Source organism: Erythrolamprus reginae, chromosome 1, assembly GCF_031021105.1.
Source record: "Erythrolamprus reginae isolate rEryReg1 chromosome 1, rEryReg1.hap1, whole genome shotgun sequence".
Taxonomy (NCBI): Eukaryota; Metazoa; Chordata; class Lepidosauria; order Squamata; family Dipsadidae; genus Erythrolamprus; species Erythrolamprus reginae.
Genome location: NC_091950.1, coordinates 342,404,187 through 342,424,626, shown reverse-complemented (window position 1 = coordinate 342,424,626; position 20,440 = coordinate 342,404,187). Strand labels below are relative to the sequence as shown.

General features: G+C 40.1%; 2 protein-coding genes across 5 annotated transcripts in view; both read left to right on the top strand.

The window, feature by feature from the left end:
• Positions 1-13,144, top strand: part of SRD5A2 (steroid 5 alpha-reductase 2) — a 41,884-nt gene extending 28,740 nt beyond the window's left edge. The window contains exons 2-5 of the mRNA XM_070734081.1: positions 4,498-4,661; positions 6,588-6,689; positions 9,706-9,856; positions 12,510-13,144. Coding sequence (XP_070590182.1) covers positions 4,498-4,661; positions 6,588-6,689; positions 9,706-9,856; positions 12,510-12,576 — 484 coding nt within the window. The 3' untranslated portion in view covers positions 12,577-13,144. The remainder of the gene's footprint in view (positions 1-4,497; positions 4,662-6,587; positions 6,690-9,705; positions 9,857-12,509) is intronic.
• A 3,092-nt stretch (positions 13,145-16,236) lies between these two features.
• Positions 16,237-20,440, top strand: part of AHCTF1 (AT-hook containing transcription factor 1) — a 72,305-nt gene continuing 68,101 nt past the window's right edge. For 3 of the 4 annotated variants that reach the window (XM_070734064.1, XM_070734065.1, XM_070734062.1), the window contains exon 1: positions 16,361-16,567. The gene's annotated coding sequence lies outside the window, so the exon portion shown is untranslated. The other variant, XM_070734063.1, reaches the window with a different exon arrangement.

Below are 20,440 nucleotides of genomic sequence, written 5' to 3'. Positions count from 1 at the left end.
CTCAAAATGACACTATAGAGCACTGTACACCAAGACAACTAGACACAAGAACAGTTGTTTTCTCGAATGCCATCACTCGGCTAAACCAATAATTCCCTCTGTTATGTCTTGTTATGCTGATTAAAAGCTGACCATTGATTGGTTAAGACGTGGCAAGTCAAATAGACTTGCCGGCAAAAACAAATAACCGTCAAAAGATTTCCCCGCACTTTTACAAGGCATAAATAGACGCGGCTTTTGCCGTTGTTCTCAGTTGAAGTCTGTTAGCAGAGCTGAATACTCCTGATTGTTCTCTTCAATTAAAAGAGCTGTTATCAACTCCTGGTAGCCTCTGATTTAACAGTGGCGACTAAGGCTGCATTACTATTAGTCTCCTCATTGTTCCTATCACCCATCTTCCTATGACTGTATTACTGTAACTTGTTGCTTGTATTCCTTACAATTTGCTGTATATTAATATTGATTGTTTCCTGATTGCCTATTTTATCCTATGTCAATAATTAAGTGTTGTATCCCGGCAGGGTTCCTCTTTGCCGGCACTACTGGAACGCTTCTGGTGAATGGCACGGGTGTGAGATTCGACTTCTGTACATGCGCCAGAAGCCAAGTCTACTGTGAGGACCTGCATGCGAGCGAGATCTCAGTTTTTTTCGCTGATATTTTTGCTTCCACACATGCAAAAATTGCCAAAATCTCACTCTCGTGCGCATTGTCACACAAGACTTGGCTTCCAGCACATGCACAGAAGCCAAATCTTGTACCGATGCAGCCGCCCGCCGATCAGTTGGAGCTGCACGCACAGCTCTATTTTCGCTCCCAGGATGCCATATTGGGGCGTTCCGGCTGCAATCCGCTACTGGTTGTACCTCATGATTCTTGACAAATGTATCTTTTTTTAATGTACACTGAGCATTTGCACCAATGACAAATTTCTTGTATGTCTAATGACACTTGGCTAATAAAGAATTCTATTCTATTCTATTCCATTCCATTCCATTTCATTCCATTCCATTTACTGTGTGACTGAAACTATTCAAAGTGTTGGTTATGACCTATAAAGCCCTTCATGGCACTGGACCAGATTATCTCAGGGACCGCCTTCTGCTGCACGAATCCCAGCAATCAGTTAGGTCCCACAGAGTGGGCCTTCTCCGGGTCCCGTCAACTAAACAATGCCGCTTGGTGGGACCCAGGGGAAGAGCCTTCTCTGTGGCGGCCCCGGCCCTCTGGAACCAACTTCCCCCCAGAGATTAGAATTGCCCCCACCCTCCTTGCCTTTCGTAAGCTACTTAAAACCCACCTCTGCCGCCAGGCATGGGGGAACTGAGATACTCTTTCCCCCTAGGCCTTTACAATTTTATGCATGGTATGTCTGAATGTATGTTTGGTTTTTACTTTAATGGGTTTTTAATTATTTTTACTATTGGATTATTGTGTATACTGTTCTATTATTGTTGTTAGCCGCCCCGAGTCTCCGGAGAGGGGCGGCATACAAATCCAATAAATCAAATTTGTTGATATGTCCACAGTGTATGTTAAAAAAGGAAAAAAACTTTCATGAGGTTTACTTCCTTTGTTTACACGACAGTAGTTAGGCAGAAAGAATCCTATTTATCCCAGGTTTCAGAAAAAAAAGTTCCGAAAATATATAGACAACAATGACAGGATCAATGGAAATGTGATTAATAATTAAAGAAATGAAGTGTTACAATAATTGTCAAAGGAGATATTTTTTTAATAAGTTGGTGAAAAGAATCAGGTTAATGATCAGGTTCATAAATATTCTATATCTGATTAGAGAATTGAATTGGCAATCACATCTGAAACTATGCTCGAATGTACTCGTTGGCTGTTAACTTTAAATGCACAATGTGCTTTCCTTGTCCCTGAAAAGCCTGTATAATTGCCTAAAATCGGGCTTTTTGTTCTGATTGATAAGCCTTTACTGTATTTATGCTGGAGTTATCTAATTAGCTTTATTCAGAGCAGACTGATATTATACTTTGTGGATAACCTGGAATGAGTCATGCATGTATAAATCTGTTCTGTTTTACTGTCCAATTCTGGTCCACCATGTTCTTCTTCCCAATAGTTTTAAGTGAGTTTTAAAAAGACAAATATTAACTTTATTCTAACTTAATTCTAATTCTAAAACAAAGACCTTTTATACACTGCTCAAAAAAATAAAGGGAACACTTAAACAACAGAACTCCAAGTAAATCAAACTTCTGTGAAATCAAACTGTCCACTTAGGAAGCAACACTGATTGGCAATCAATTTCACATGATGTTGTGCACATTCAACTTTGTACAGAACAAAGTATTAAATGAGAATATTTCACTCATCCAGATCTAGGATGTGTTATTTAAGTGTTCCCTTTATAGTCATTAAATTTCTCAAATATTTCTCAAATATTTTTAAAGTCGCTTTCTAGTCATTTTTCTAATTACTCCAGAAATATTTTATTTTTGTCAAATTAGTATTGTGCAGAATTTTAACTGAATAGAATGTATTTTGTTGAGCTTTCAGTTATCTGCTCTCACAGAAACCTCTAGTGGGTTTTTGTTCTACTTCTACTTGTTTATACAGTTTTATCTAATTATCTGAATGCAGTCTGAGATCAGCTAAAACAAACTTAGTATTTCTTGGTGGCCTTGGGGTCCAGATTGGCATATCAATGAAATATAGTCTGTGAAAAGTTTTTTAAAAAACCATGTTAAATCTTATGTATAAGTTGCATAAAGAGAAGATCAGAAGGGACCGTTGGCCGCTTACATGGCCGGCAGTGTTTGCGGTGCGGGCTGGGAGAACCAAGAGGCTGCCATTCGGGGGCAGAGCTGGCAATCTCGCGTGAGGGAGCGAGATTGCCCATAAGCCTCAGAAGTGGCGCGTAGGCGCTGGTTTGCTCGTGGGCGGGATGGGCAAGGGAGATACCCTCCCTCCCTGTGTTTCAGTGTGCATTTGTTGAGTTGCCTCTGGGGGCTGAGTAGGAATTTTTTGCGGTCAAGGCAAATTGGCATCGCAGTGACCGTTTTTTGCCTATTCCACACTGCGCTGGGAAGAGTTGGTTAGGGGGCAATCTTCCACCTAGTTACAGCAGCACCCCCTGTAGTCACTTGGGGGCCGGAAGGGGCGGAAAGGGGTTTAAGCAGCAACTGTGTGATCTCCTTTAGGGCACCTCTTGGGAGGTGATGGACGGCCCGTCACCTGAACTACAGGGCTGGGCTGGCCTGGGTAAAGGAGGGGGGTCGCCCTTGGGGTTCTCTGGCCAGGGCTTCCCAGAGACTGGGATCGAGCCGTCTCACACGCCAGGTGGCGTGGCTCGGGGAGGGGAGGGAGGGGGAGGAAGCCTCCTCCCCTTCACCCGGGCAAGGAGCTTTCGCCCTAAATTTGATTAGAAATGTTTTGATAGGGATTCTGCCCCATTCTAGATTTCACCTCCGCAGGTCATTAATTAATTAATTAATTAAATACATAAATAAAGTGACCCCTTTTACCCACTATCTGTGTCCGCGTGTTACTCTGCCTCCACCGCAAAGAAAAGATGGCAGTTTAAGGCAAATAATAATAATAATAATAATAATAATAATAATAATAATAATTTATTAGATTTGTATGCCGCCCCTCTCCGAAGCAAAGCAATTAGGAATGAAGAACTCTCTCTGGGAATCTCATCTAGGGTTAGGGTTAATCTCCTGGTGAATGCTTCTTTGCTCACAAACACACCTACACATACACTTAATTATTATAGACTTCCTAAATTATGTCTACTAGAGCAGATAAAATACCCATCACAAACCCTCTGGATTACTAAATTGACAAATTACATACAGCTGTGACCTCCCTGCTTCTTGTATAACAGGAGAACAAATTTTTATTAAAAAAGAGTTGCCCAAAGAATCACAGATATAGAAACTCAAAATGACATAGCCAGACTTAGTAAGGATGGTAGCCTGAAATACCTGAACAAATATAAATGCACCTTCGAAATGGACAACTATTATAAAGTCACAATTGCCAAAATATCTTAAGAAGACATTTACCCAAGTAAGATTCAAACAGCTTAATACTATGGTCAGATATGGGAGATTCCATTCTATCCCATATGACTGTATGTGTATTTGCGGAGCTGAAAAAGTAGAAGACCTTTTGGATCACAGTGCTCAAAATGAATAATGTAACTCAGGCAGCAGCTGTCTCTGAAAAGGAGAAAACTATTTTGCATACATGATGCCCTGTGCTTAAAAAAGTATGTGAAACATCTTATTTGTATAATTGCTTTTATTAGGTATTTTTGTGATAGGGTTGGGTTGCTATATATATTTCATCTGATAGCAGAGACTCACTCTCCAAGTGACAGTGTAAGTATTTTTAAGGTGTTACTGAAAATAGAATACTTAAGATTATTTTGAGGTTTTGAGGTTTAATATTAATTTTAATGTGATATTTTAATGTGATATTTCTGTTTCTTTTCCTTTTTTTCCTGGTGTCCCTCAGGACATTCATTTATTCATTCTTCCAAAGAGGCAGACCTTTCCCATTGAAGATAGTGGTTTTTGGTGCACTGTTCTGTATCTCTAATGGATTCCTTCAAGGTTACTACATGATTTATTGTGCTGAATATCCAGATGATTGGTGTAAAGACATACGATTTTTGTCAGGTATTGTCTGTGATGTGTCATATGTTTACCATTTAGTTCATCCAAACTCTGCCAACATTGAGAGGGATCATGGGCATAGTACCTGTGAAAATCTTATGGAAAGAAACAAAACAAGGGAATAAAAATACATACGGTATTTGTTTCCCTACCTCAATCTTATAGTAATTGAACAAAAGTACAAAATAGATTCTGTACTCCTGATAATAATTGTCAGACTGGGTTCTGATCACATTTCAGGGTAATATAGAAAGGGATCTATCCCTTGAATGGAAGAAGGAAATGATGTTTAATAGAAATTAGTACAGTGATACCTTGTCTTACAAAGTTAATTGGTTCTGGGATGAGGTTCTTAAGGTGAAAGGTTTGTAAGATGAAACAATGTTTCCCATAGGAATCAATGGAAAAGCGATTAATGCATGCAAGTCCAAAATTCACCCCTTTTGCCAGCCGAAGCGCCCGTTTTTGCGCTGCTGGGATTCCCCGGAGGTTCCCCTCCATAGGAAACCCCACCTCCGGACCTCTGGGGAATCCCAGCAGGGGAATCCCACTTCGCTGGCAACGGAAGTCCGAAGGTGGGGTTTCCCAGCAAAGGGAGCATCAGTGAAATCGCAGCATTGCAAAAACACCGAAGTCCTCGAAACTCCACCTCTGGACCTCTGTGTTTCTGCGATGCTGCAATTTCACTGAGGTTCCCCTCGCTGGGAAACCCCACCTCCGGACTTCCGTTGCCAGCGAAGCACTCGTTTTTGCACTGCTGGTATTCCCCTGCTGGTATTCCCCTGCAGCATCACAAAAACACGGAAGTCCAGAGGTGGGGTTTCCCATGGAGGGGAGCCTCAGGGGAATCCCAGCAGTGCAAAAACGGGTGCTTCGCCGGCAACGGAAGTCCGGAGGCGGGGCATCCCAGCAGTGGTGGTGGGTTTGTAAGGTGAAAATAGTTTGTAAGAAGAGGCAAAAAAATCTTAAACCCCGGGTTTGTATCTCGAAAAGTTTGTATGACGAGGCGTTTGTAAGATGAGGTATCACTGTACTTTTAAAATCTATGCTTGTGGGTCCAATTGAGGTTGGTTATATAGAACTAGCATTTTTTCTGCATTTGATACTACAGTTCACTACCCAGAATAATTTGGCCAAATATGTACCATATTAGGGAGATGTGTTTATGGGTATGGGTGGGGGGAGCTTTTTAATGGACATTTTATGTGGAACGTTTTGCAAAATTATGTAGCAAGCAGACAAAATAAACTTAGGGTTTGAAAAATGAGAAATAAAGAAATATGAAACTGAGGAAACATTAAAAAGTTTTGCCCAATTATACTATTGTTTTGGGGAATAGGTTTCTATCAGGCATCTGCCAAACTTTTATATTCAATTTTTATAGCATTTATTTAATTATTATAAATATTTGATACATTTGTAATGAAAAAATTATAGAATAATTTTGCTTTAACTTGTAAGCCACTTTAGAAAAATTCAAAAACACCCTATCAAATGTTGAGAATAATCTTGCATAGCAGAGGTGAGGAACCATGCCTCCTTTATCACTTGTGAACTTCAACTCACAGAATTCCTGAGTCAGCCATGCTGGGAGTTGAAGTCTACAAGTCATAAAAGGGCCATTGTTCCCCACCTCTGCTTTATAGGAAACTTTATAGTTCTTCCCAAATAAGAAAGATCAAGTCAGACAGCCAACAAATGACTGAGAAATAAGCATATTTACCACTTTTATTGCCACAAGGCAAGCTTGAGGAAAGACTCTTACATGATCCTGATTGGAATTGCTCTTGAGGTATCTCTTCTGAATACTTTTCACAAAAAAATAGGGAGTATATTTTCTCAGTGGCAAAGATATTTGTTTGAATAAAGTTCAAAAATCAAAGTACTGTATTTGTACTATCCAACTCATAAATATTCTTTTTTCTTTAGGTCTTTTGCTGTTTTTGTCTGGCATGGGAATCAATATCCACAGTGATTTTCTTCTACGTCAGCTAAGAAAGCCTGGAGAGTTGACTTACAAAATTCCACAAGGTATATAATTTTCCTTCCAAACTTCATGAAATATACAGATGAAACTCAAAAAATTAGAATATCATGCAAAAGTTCATTTATTTCAGTGATGCGACTGAAAAGGTGAAACGCAATACATGAGAAACTTCATGCTGGACTTCAAGCATCTTGCTGTGTGTGCCCCTCCATTCTTCCTCCATATTCTGGGTCCTTGGTTTCCAAATGAGATGCAAAAGTTTTCACAGTCTGCATTGGTTTGGGGAGTCATGTCATTATTATTATTATTATTAATTATTTATTAGATTTGTATGCCGCCCCTCTCCGTAGACTCGGGGCGGCTTACAGCAATGATAAAAACAATATATAATGACAAATCTAATAGTTAGAATCTAAAATAACAATAATACATTTTAAAAGTATAAAAAACAAGAAACCCCAATATATAAAAACATACATACGGTCATATCATACACAAAAAACTACATAGGCAGGGGGAGATGTTTCAGTTCCCCCACGCTTGACAACAGAGGTGGGTTTTAAGGAGTTTACGAAAGGCAAGGAGGGTGGGGGCAATTCTAATCTCTGGAGGGAGCTGATTCCAGAGGGTCGGAGCCGCCACAGAGGAAGGCTCTTCCCCTGGGTCCCGCCAAACGACATTGTTTAGTTGGCGGGACCCGGAGGAGACCAACTCTGTGGGACCTAACCGGTCGCTGAGATTCATGCAGCAGAAGGCAGTCTCGTAGGTACCCTGGTCCGGTGCCATGAAGGGCTTTATAGGTGATGATCAACACTTTGAATTGTGACCGGAAACTGATTGGCAACCAATGCAGACTGTGGAGTGTTGGAGTAACATGAGCATATTTGGGAAAGCCCATGATTGCTCTCGCAGCTGCATTCTGCATGATCTGAAGTTTCCGAACACTTTTCAAAGGTAGCTCCATGTAGAGAGAATTACAGTAGTCGAGCCTCGAAGTGATGAGGGCATGAGTGACTGTGAGCAGTGACTCCCGGTCCAAATAGGGCCGCAACTGGTGCACCAGGTGAACCTGGGCAAACGCCCCCCTCGCCACAGCTGAAAGATGTTTCTCTAATGTGAGCTGTGGATCGAGGAGGATGCCCAAGTTGCGGACCCTCTCCGAGGGGGTCAATAATTCCCCCCCCCAGGGTGATGGATGGACAGATGGGGTTGTCCTTGGGAGGCAAAACCCAGCCACTCCGTCTTATCAGGGTTGAGTTTGAGTCTGTTGACACCCATCCAGGCCCCAACAGCCTCCAGACACTGGCACATCACTTCCACTGCTTCGTTGACTGCTGGTGTTGGTCCACTGTGCTTCATTAAGTCCAGGGTCAACACAACTGTCTATCAGGAGATTTTGGAGCACTTCATGTTTCCTTCTGCAGACGAGCTTTATGGGGATGCTGACTTCATTTTATAGCAGGGCTTGGTTATCTGCCCACATTGCCAAAAGCACAAAAACCTGGTTCATTGACTGTGGGATTACTGTGCTTGATTGGCCAGCAAACTTGCCTGACCTGAACCCTATGGGGCATTGCCAAGAGAAAGATGAGAGAAATAAGACTGAACAATGCAGAAGGACTGAAAGACGCTATTGAAGCATCCTGATCTTCCATAATACCTCAGCAGTGCCACAGGCTAATAGCTTCCATGCAGTGAAGGTCTACCAAATTTTTTACTATCACACTGTGGGTGTAGCATATGCAGGATGCCCTGCATTTTCTTTCAACTTCTTTCAGTGCAAATTGGGTGCTCTGGGGTGGAGCTCCATTTTCGCTACCCCACTGAGTTCCCACCCGTCCAGGCAGCAGCCCACCCCTGCTTCCATGCCACGCCGCATTGAGGCAGTAATTGCTGCGAAAGGGGCCCAAACCAAGTACTGAGTACATATGCATGCTTATACTTTTCAGAGGTCCGATATTGTTCTATGTACAATCCTCATTTTATTGATTGAATGTAATCTTCTAATTTTCTGAGATAGAGGATTTGGGGTTTTCATGAGCTGATCCCCATAATCATCATAACTATGACAAATCACAGCTTGAACTATCTTGCCTTGCATGTAATGAGTCTGCCTCATATATTACGTTTCACCTTTTCAGTTGCATTTCTGAAATAAATGAACTTTTATTTATTGATTGATTTATTGGTTTATTGATTTATTTATTTGATTTGATTTGATTTGATTTTTATGCCGCCCTTCTCCTTAGACTCAGGGCGGCTTACAACATGTTAGCAATAGCACTTTTTAACAGAGCCAGCATATTGCCCCCACAATCCGGGTCCTCATTTTACCCACCTCGGAAGGATGGAAGGCTGAGTCAACCTTGAGCCAGTGATGAGATTTGAACCGCTGACCTTCAGATCTACAAGTCAGCTTCAGTGGCCTGCAGTACAGCACTCTAACTGCTGCGCCAACCCGGCTCTTATATTTTGCACAATATTCTGATTTTTTTAGTTTCACCTGTAGGGTAACTCTGAAAACTTCCTTGTATCACAAGAGCCTATCCTTAGGGCATGATAAAGAAGATACTATCTGGAAATGTGAAATCATTTAATTGGCCTTTTGTTCATTAACACAGTTAATTCGATTTTCTGACAAAGTCTTTATCAGATGCTAGAATGAAGAACTGGAAGAGATCATACTTACTTTGGGCCATCATCCCTGTTTCCTACTGGTCACCATTTATTTAGCCACTTTGGTGTGCCTAAAATGCAATGGAAATAGTAAAGTTACAACACAGGTGTCAAATCCACGGTGTCACATTGCCATCGCATCATGTTTCACGATGTTTTTCCATTTATGGAGCTGGGGTGGGCATGGCTTGTGCATGATTCATCTGGCCCATAGGCCACCAGTTTGACACCCTTGAATTAAACAATGTGTGTTGTCCAACCTTTCACTTGAGCACTCAGTTTATGGTTTAATTCTTCAAGGGAGTGATAAACAAATAATAATAATAATGCTAATTAATTAGCTGCTGTTTCTCAAGAGTATTTAAATGGATCTTTTCTATGCAGGAGGATTGTTTGCATACGTCTCAGGAGCAAATTTCTTTGGGGAAATCCTGGAATGGTTCGGGTATGCCATAGCATCCTGGTCTCTACCAGCTTTAGCCTTTGCCTTTTTTACACTCTCCTGCATTGGACCACGGGCTTATCATCACCATAGGTATACTATACTATACTATACACCATAGGTATACTATATAAATTATACAATATGGTATCTGACAACATTCTAAGCAATAATATTGCTCAGAAGCAGGAAATAATATACATGAGAACATTCTGTAGCAAGATGGAATTGCTCTATGAGTGAGATGGATGGTGTCTGACTTTATATAAATTTATTTATATATAAATAAATAAATAAGTAAACTAAAGGGCCAATTGATCAGAACTGTGAAAGCTTCAGAATAAGTGCTTTGGGCTATTCCTGAGTATGATGCCCCTCTGCTCTTTATTAAAGCAACCCATTTTTGTTTTTCTGGCTTCTGTTCATCTGAAAAAGGGTACCTAGGCCAGTGTTTCCCAACCTTGGCAACTTGAAGATATTTGGACTTCAACTCCCAGAATTCCCCAGCCATCATTTGCTGGCTGGGGAATTCTGGGAGTTGAAGTCCAAATATCTTCAAGTTGCCAAGGTTGGAAAACACTGCCCTAGGCCATTTCAGACAAATGACAGTCCTCTCACAACCTCCGCAGGCAAGCTGTTCCACTGGTTGATCGCTCTCACTGTCAGAAAGTTTCTCCTTATTTCCAGGTTGAATCTCTCATATTCCTTGTCTGGCCTTCTGATGCTCTGGAAGACAGTCTGTTCCCCTCCTCTGTGTGGCAGCCACTCGAGTATTGGAACGCTGCTATCATGTCTCCCCTGGTCCTTCTCTTCACCAGACTAGCTATGCCCAGTTCCAGCAACCGCTATGTTATAGTCTCCAGTCGCCTAATTATCCTGGTTGCTCTATTATTATTATTTTTTGTATTGCAAATTGCTTTGATGCCACTTTTCATTAAAATTCCCTTTTCCCTCCCAAAACTAACGTTGTGTCATTAGCAGTGTGCAGTTATGCTTCCATCTATCTTGCTCAAATATTTGTCTCCCAGAATTGTCAACATAGATAAAACAGTAAAAGATGGGTAAGAAGTTGCTCATTTATTTGAAATATTAATACCCTGCCTTTGATCCAAATTGACTCCAGTGTGCTAAAATAATCTCCCGTGGGCCCTTAAAATGACATGTGCAGCTGCGGATTGTAGTTCTGTTTGGATGAGCACTGTGAAATTTCCAGTGCTCCTCTCTTTTTGGAAATCTAAGTGTGCTCTGCCTATAGCACAAGGCAAATAAGAACATATGTGTCTCTGTGAATTTTATTCTAGAAGTCACAGCTTCTAGAAATATGTATTTTTCTGGATAGGAATTTTGTAGCTATCTTACTTATTATCAAACCACATAAGATAGTCAGTGGATATATCTAGTTGTGGCCTTCTACAAGTGGATTATAGACTGCTGAAGCATAGATTTTTCCATCTACCCTTGTTTTCTTTGTTTCCACGCAGACCTGCTTCACTTGTGTAATTTGTAGGACTTAGTACACAGCATGTCTATTGTCTTTTTTTCTTTGGCCCTGAAACATCAAATGCTGAATCGGGTCATATAAATATACACAATTCTTTCAGCGGCAGCCACACTAAATAGACAACTAAGAAAATTAGAATAAGAACTTTCTTTTCATGTTATCCTTAAAGCTGAGGCTTTTGTAAACATTCAACAAGGAACATAACTTTCTGTTTTATTGTATATAACTTTTTATTCTGCTACTTAAGTTTCATTTAGCCAAGCACAAAAGTAGAAAATACCACAAAATACAGGTGGACCTTAATTTACAACCATTCTTTTAATGACTTTCAAAATTATAACAGCACCAAAAAAGTTTTCTTATGACCTGCTCCCAGAGTTATAATTGTTGCAGTATCCTATAGTCACATGATCAGACTTTGGATGCTTGGCAAGCAGCATCTATTTATGATGGTTGCAGTATCCCAGGATCCTGGGACTGTCATTCATAATCTTCATAGGGAGTTTTGATATGCAAAATCAATGGAGATGCAAGATTTGCTTGTGAATCGCCTAGCAACCAAGGTAACAATGGTTGTAAGATGGGTCATAACTCAGTTAACCACTGACTTACTTAGCAATAGAAACTGTGAGCTTCATTGTGTTAGTACGTTGAGGACTATCTGTAGCAACTCTTCCACTGTTTTTTTCTTGGACTTTTCTCAAGATGGATAAATAATGCTGAATCTGGATCTCTAACAAATGACAAGCAACATTTACCAGATACTGTAGTTACTATTCAAAGATAACAGGAATTCTCTACAAATAATATCAGTTGAAGTCCGACTCTGCTGGAAGACACCAAATGTTTAAATCTTGTCTTCCAGAAGTATTGAATCTTACAATGAAAGGAAACTTATATATAAAAGTCACATGTAGTTTTTGTAATACTGTATTCTATAAACTTTTCATTACGAAATATTTATAACAATTAAATAATTGCAGTAAAATATTAAATATAAAAGAGTGAGTTTTAACATTATTAGAATTGTTTCCATAGTGGCAGATGGTCCTTTATTAGAGAGAAGACAGTTAACTTTTCATTGATCATTTAAATGTTACCTTTCTTTGAAACTTTGGATCCATTTATGACCCATTTTTGAAAAGCCGTGTACCAAAAGAGATTTGAAAAATGAGATTCAACCTTCCTAAAGCAGGATTATAATTTAGGGTACATATCTTCATGTTTATATATGTTTTCTTACAGGTATTATCTAAAGAACTTCACAGCCTATCCAAGATCAAGAAAAGCCTTGATTCCTTTTATATTTTGAAGAACCGTTATCAGAATGGATGTGTGTTATGTGTTCTTTATTGTTTACACAAATGTTTTATTATTGTAAAGTATAATGTATCGAAGACCCTTGAATAATTTCATTTTGCATAATAGAATCCTTTTGGCTCTGAAGAGCATGAAGAATATTCAGCAACTAATGTTCACCTACCTGCATTTCACAGGTTGACAACTAGTGCTGCTTCCTAATCTGGGAAATTGGACTGTTATCACTATCTACTTTTCAAAGAAAGCAGCAAAAATTAAGAAAAGTTCAGTTAAGGGGGAGTTAGCTGCAAGCGTATTGCTCTATTTTTGTGCTCTTTGTCATAAAGACAATGAAAACATTCCATAAAAAGTGATACTCAGTTTCAAGCTATATAAATGCATCTTGGTATTTTTTTCAAATGAGTTATGGTTGTATATAATTATCATCAAAAATGAAATATAGGTCGGTCAGTTATTTTAACAGGTAATTTAACAGTTAATAGGTTTTTTTTTTAAAGTGAGTCATGAGCTGAATATGACACCCAATAAAGATCAGACCTTTTGCATGAAACAGAAACAAATGTGCTTGTGATTTGTGGTTCTGATGATTAGAAAAAAATGGATAATAGAAAAAAGGGGTGGTTGTAATAATAGAATAAGAATTCATATTGTATATGTATTTAGATCTCCTGAAAGGAAAATAGGAAGCTTCTTCTGTTTTTTATTTCTTTTTTTCTTTCTGTACTTTTGCCTTTCTTTCTTTCTTTCTTTCTTTCTTTCCTTCTTTCTTTCTTTCTTCACTTTTTCTTTTTTCTTCTGCTCTTTATTATTTTTATGTGCTTTGTAAAACTTTAAAAATTATTTAAAAAACGTTACACAAAGCATCCCATCACTTTAAAAAATCCATTTACTTTTATCTGCCAAATCAAGAAATAAGAATCCACCTCCCATCTTCTTATCCAGATAGGTATTTTGTGTTAAAAGCCTAATATCTGGTGACTGAATGGATCCATACTACAGATAGGGTTCTTCACTGCACTTTCTTGTTTTGTTTTACTTTTCAAATTAGCCCTGGGATTTCTGAGTAGTTTCCACACATCCAATTTTGACTTAGTTCAGTTTCAGAGTCCAGACAAGAAATATCAACTGTTGCTACCTGGCCAAGTCATAAATAGTCTCAAAACTGCTAACAAGGGGTGAGCGGGGACTGAGTTATTTAGTGCCCCTAACAGCAAAATCTCTATGCTTCTCGAGAGATACATACATTTCTGTGTATATACAATAGTGCATACAAAGCTATGGCTCCATAGATCAGTTGACTAAAAAGAGCAGAGATGATAAAATTCAGCATCTTCTCTGGGTCCAAAATAGCTGATTCATGTCCTTAGATCCCGTAGTGTGTTTACATGATTCTGCTGTGAGCTTGCTTCCAAATGAACTGAATAAATGTGGATGCTAACCAATAATGCTGGACAATACAGCTTATTCTTTAAATAATAAATTCCAGCTGTTTTCCTGTAACCTTTAGTTTTATGTAATCTTTTGCAAGTAATTGCTCTGTAGGCATATTTAAAAGAGGCAAAGGCACTTTTCCTGCAACATTGCATCATTTTTGCAACAACTTGGATTTTCATGATTATCTTTAGACTACAGGTATTGTCTTTTTTATTTATTATATTTCTACGTTGAGTTTTGCATCACACCACAGCTTCCAGAAAATCAAAATATAATATAAAAGCCATAGCACAATTAAATTAGAGAATAAAACTTTCATGGTTCAGGGCTTCAATAGCTATAGAATTGGATTTTCCCAATAACATCTGGCAGGGGTGGCTGTTTGCATGTCACCTAGATTACAGAAACATGCCTATAATACCACCGCCTCTCCATTGGTATTATGTGTTGAAAAGATATAATCTCCTGATTTTCAGTAATCTGATGAACACTTGATTCTAACATGTCTTATGAACAGGATTGTTGGCATATACAGTAGTTCCTCCAGAAAATGAATGTCGGTTCCTGTTTTTCACATGGTTATTTACAATGTTATGGTTTAAGTTTCAAAATGTATTATTTATTTTAATCCAAAGGGGGGAGTGGCAAACTACTTAGCATTGGTCAGTTGGAATGTAAACAAACAAATCAAATCAAGTTAAAATAAATATATAATCAGCTCAATACAGTTATCATAGATATCCACTTCAAACATGGACAATATTAACTTTTGAAAATTCTGGGAGGAAATGTCTATTTTTACATCTGTGAGGAAAAAAAATGCTAAGATTAGTACCATTCTAATATCTGCAAGGAATTTATTCGATCATTTGCAGATGATACTAAACTTTCACTTTTGTAAGCCGCCCTGAGTCTGCTTCCACACTTCAACACTTGAGACTTTCAAGAAGAGAGAGACTTGACTGCCATTTGTCGGAAATGGTGTAGTCTCCTGCCTGAGCCGGGGGCAGGGGGGGATTAGACTAGATGACTCTGATGATAACTGTTAATCTGTTAAATTTATGGAGCTGAGGTCTCCACCGGGAATAATAAGAGCCGGGGTGGCGCAGCAGGTAGAGTGCTGAACAGCAGGCCACTGAAGCTGACTGTAGATCTGAAGGTCAGCGGTTCAAATCTCATCACTGGCTCAATGTTGACTCAGCCTTCCATCCTTCTGAGGTGGTAAAATGAGGACCCAGATTGTGGGGGCAATATGCTGGCTCTGTTAAAAAGTGCTATTGCTAACATGTTTTAAGCAGCCCTGAGTCTAAGGAGAAGGGCGGCATAAAAATCAAATAAATAAAATAAATAAATAAATAAATAAATAAATAGTGGTCAAGGAGTGTCTCTTACCTCATGAATGTATGGAATCTCAACATCTTGAATCAGAACAAGCTTATTGGGCAGTTCAATTCAATTCAATTTTAGAGAAGGTCATTCATTCTGCAGCTTTGGAGGGAAGGGGTTGGAAATCAAAATGTCATAGTACACAATATAGGAAATGGAAATATATTAAAATTAAGATCGGTATAACATCTTTTTGCATTCAAACCACTATAAATTGAACTTGACATAAATATTAAAACAAGAAGATAATATTCACTGCACCTCCTGGTTCAGTATAATTACATTTATTTGCCCTACCTTCCTAGATAATGCATTTGTGATGTCATGTTGTCAGTTATAATTTTTCCCCACTGTTATGCCCATGTATCTGATTTTAGGGAGACTGTTTGTGCCTCTTTTGGGCGCAGTTGAATTTATCGGCTCCTGGATTTATCATCTATTATTGGTGATAGTGTAATTGATCATTACAGTCAGCCAGATGTTCAGTCTGAGTTTGGCATTTTTTGTCTGTCTATCCATCCATCCGTCTAATTTGTATGCCGCCCAACTCCTAGACAATAGACGGTTTTTTTCTTGTTATCATTTACGGGTAAGACGCAGCAGCAGCAGCAGCAGCAGCAGCAGCAGATCGACCACCACTGCCTTTTAATTACCCTCACTCCGAAAAACAAGTGTGCCTTTTATTATTACTTTTGGGGGGTTAAATAGCCCTGCCCAGGCCAAAGTGCGTTCGAACTTTAAAGCAACGCATGCCGGGAATTGTAGTTTTGGCGGAAACGCGTCCGAGGACTTCCTCCGCGGTGCCCTCTCTTAGAAGATCCGCTTCCTAACCTAAACCAACGAGCGAGAGAACCCAGGGTTCTTTAGGATTTGAAAATTCCCGCGACGGCTGTGATTTGCTCTCGCGAGACTTCGTCTCCCTCCTGCGCCTCCTCCTGCCGCCGGTGAGTGTTCGCGGGAAGGGAGGGGGGAGGGAAGGGAGAACTGCGCAGGCAGAGAGCGAGCGAGTGCGGTTACAGGCGGTTGAGTAGGCCTGGACCGGGAGGGCCCGCCAAGCTTTCTTTAAAATTGCTCGCGCCGGCTGAAGGCGGAGAGATGCCGCTCTTCTGAGGGGAATTACGCGGGCGGCGCGGTCCAGGCGGCAACACCCGCCTCCGAAACAGGTAGGGTGGGTGGGTGAGTGGGGGGAGGCGGGGGGACAAGAGGCGCTTGAGCGAAGGAGCGAAGGGTCGGGCTCGGCTGGCGCGGCTTTCCTCACACAAGCCTCCTCCGTTCGGCGGGCCGTCGCCGAGCTCGTTATGTAACCGCCTGTCGGGAGACACCCGGGCTGCCCTCGTTGCGTTGCGGCTTCGGAACCCCCGCCGGAGGGGAGGGGCAGGGGGGCGACCTTCTCCCCCTCTTTCCAGCCCCGCCGCCCCGGCTTCTCCAGTCGCCGGGAAAGAGCCGCTCCGGCCGGGTCCAGCGGGCCGATGCCTTGGCGGGAGTTTCAGAGCGGGTGTCGGAATGGGGGAGGAAGGGAGAAACGTGCTTCGCTTTACCGGACTGAAGGGAAGGCGAAGAGAGCGCTCCCCTTGCCTTGCGGCCGTGCTTGCTCTCTCGCTCTCCCCGAGGCCCTGCCCCGGTGCCTCCGAGCTACTCTAGTAAAGGCAGCCTTTTTGTTCGCAGGCCTTCGTTTCTGGCCATGCGTCTTTCCCCTTCTTGGAGGCGCAATCGCTAAAACGAGATGAAACAGCCATTTTTATAATGTGTGTGTGTGTCTGTATGTGTATGCATGTATGTATATGTATGTGCATGTATGTAGATTGTTGTGAGTACGGGTTTGTCCCCGTGTAATATTTTGAGTGACTTTGCTGCTTTGAATATGGTGTGTGTGTGTGTGTATAGATCTAGATCTAGATAAAAACGAGGCGTAGGGTCATAGGCCTGGCCTGGACTTCCTGCTTGCTTGGACAGTCTGGTTGGTTTTGGGTGACTGCGGAGGGAGGCTGGAATTGGGTTTGTCGTGCTTTCCTTTCAAGGAGCGTGCAAGTTTTATTTTGCGAAACCAATAAGACCTTTTTTAAGGGGGGCCAAAGTGTAATACTTGGTACCTAATTGTTTACTTCGCCTGACAGAAGGCAGCGATCATAGCAATAGACTTATGTACCGCTTTCACAGCCCTCTCTAAGCCATTTGCAGAGAGTAAGCATGTTACCACTCCAACAAACTGAGTCCTCATTTTACCGACTTTGGAAGGCTGAGTCAAATCTACTGAGATTCGATCTGCCAAACTGCTGCTAGGGGGTGATCAGCAGAAGTAGCTTGCAATGCTGCAGCTCTAACCACTGCACTACCGAGGCTCTGAAATGCTGCCCAATGACTTTGTAGAATTTAAACTGACAGACTGGATTTGATACATTTCAATGCTTTGAAAGATACATTGGTGGCCGTTTAAAAGACACCTCCTTTCTTGCAAATTTTATAAGAACAAAGTTATCCTAAAAGTAATAAGACTGAGCTGTTTTTTGTGCATTTGAAAACATCCCTATCTCTGATGTGTGAAACCTGCTTAGACCAGCAGATCCAACCGCTGGGTAGGAAGCTCCTAGTGCTGCAGCTTTAAGCTGAGGACAGATATAAACAAACTGAGGTCTTACTGCATCTGTATTTTAAACATGTAGACAATTATCAGGATTGGGTTTGAATTTGAGTTGAAGTAATTAATAAACATGAAGATTATTGTAGGTGTGTAGTTTATGAATGTCAGGAAAGGAGAAGTATGCTTCAGTAACAGGAAATACAGTCACAGAATGTATTGAATTATCCTGATTTTCAACTAATTCATAAATATTGGTAAAATGTGCAATCAAATTGTTGCCATATCAGCAGCCTTTCTCTTGAAGTTAATCTGTATTCAGAGACTGCTGCATAGTTGGCTGTTCCAGATTAGGAAAGTTGAACACCTTAACAAAACTATTGGGGTCCCCTGTGAAGAAATCAAGTGATCAAGTGATCTCAGAAACTAAACTTTCTTTTCTGGTAGTTTGGTTAAACAATCACATTATTTCAACACGTGTACCCTGTTTCCCCCAAAATAAGACATCCCCTGATAATAAGCCCAATTGGGCTTTTGAGTGCATGGTAATAAGGCCAAGGGCTTATTTGAGGGTTCAAAAAAATATAAGACAGGATCTTATTTTCCGGGAAACACAGTACCTGCATATACTTTGTGGTAACTCTCCTTATTTTCGCTCTGGATTAGTATTTGATGACCCTATTTAATGTGAGAGGGAAGGGCAAAATAAGCATCTGCAGGATAGTGTTAAGGATTATCTGAAGTACTGTATCTGGCAGATAAAATCACTCAGATCTGGGGTTCTGCCTGGGAGAAGACTAGCCTATCCAGAAGCACCAAAGAAAAATCCCCAGATCTAAGCAATCCTATAACCCATTGCTACTTGGTCTGATTAGGTTTAAATCTAACCCTAAATTTGATCCTTTCCAAATTTGATAGTGCTACTTTGTTGGGCATTCAGTAAATATATAAAATTGCATGTCAGCAGCATATTGATGATACCTAAACTTCCAGCAAGACTATAACTAGCAGCTTCATATAGCATTAAAACAAGGAAAAATCAGAGTATTGCAGAATCCTTCAAAATAGGTCATTAGGATTAGTCTTCTCACTCTTACTAATGCCAGCTAAAATAAGAGGAAAGAGGAGACCCAATCACAACAATGTGTCCCTGCTCTTAACCATTTGAGCCAGTCCAGAAGAATACTATGATCAGTTGTATTGAACAACACAGAAAAAAAGGTGAGCCAATGTGGATGTACTTCCTCCTATGTAATCCCATCAGAGACCACTCAAAAGTGACTTTAATGCCATCTCAGTGCTATACACAGGTCTGAAACTCCTGGAAGTTGATTAAGATACAGTAATTGTTTCCTCTAGAACCCTCTTAAGTTGCAGCTTCATCATCTTCTCTGTATCTTTGCCCTCAAAGTTCATCATCTTCTCTATGCCCACAAAATAAAGGTTGGAAACAGACGGAAATTATCCAACAGCATTGGGTCCAGAATAGTTTATTGAGTACAGTCCACCCCATCACCCAAGAATAAATTTTGGATGAAACCATAAAGTATTTCCTGACAGGACTTAGCCAATTAGAAAGGACCTAGAACTAATTCAGGCAACCATGCTCATGGCTTCAAAGACTTAATCCATACCCTTGGGACCAACAAGCTCCAATTCTTTCCCTATAACAAGGACTCTTTTGTCTCCAATTCTTTTGGCTGTCCCACAAGATACGGTTGGCTTGCTACAGGTCACTTATATTTGATGTACCTTCTGATAGGACTCAGGGGAGCATAGTTTCTCTTCAGCTGTTTCTATCCTAATATCCAAGGGGTCTTATCCTTGCTTGCTTTTACAAGGTGCCAAGTACCTGATTCTCCCAGCATTGAGCCAGGTGATTAGTTGAATTCATTTTAAGTGTTTTATGTGGCTAGTTAAATACAGGATTTATTAGTTGTGGATGCATAAGCTGTCTGCTGCAATATATTTAAATTAATTAATTATTAATTCAAGTTCTATGCTGCCCTTCTCCTGAGACTCAGGGCGGCTTACAAGAATATAACATGGTAGAAATCTAAATAAAATTACAACTAAAAATCCCCATAACCATAGCCAACCAAACAGATTCTATATTTGCTAATTGCTATATTTGTTGATATTTTAGTTGATTCTTAGCCACACAATGGCATGGGATATGAATGAATGAATAATAAATAAGATGTAAGCTGAAGTATCTTCATTGTCATGAATAAAAATTCCTCTAGAAAATATTCTAGAATAACAGTATTTTTACATTATGATAAATCAAGACAAAACAACTATCACAAAGTATCTATACAAAAACGTTTTATGAAGAAAATGTATTTAAGACTTAAGGAAACTATTGTTATAAAAGATAACAGAAGGAATCAATGTATATTTTTATTATCTTTTATTGTGTATAAGATATGTAATTTGCAATTTCTTTTCTGTTACATAT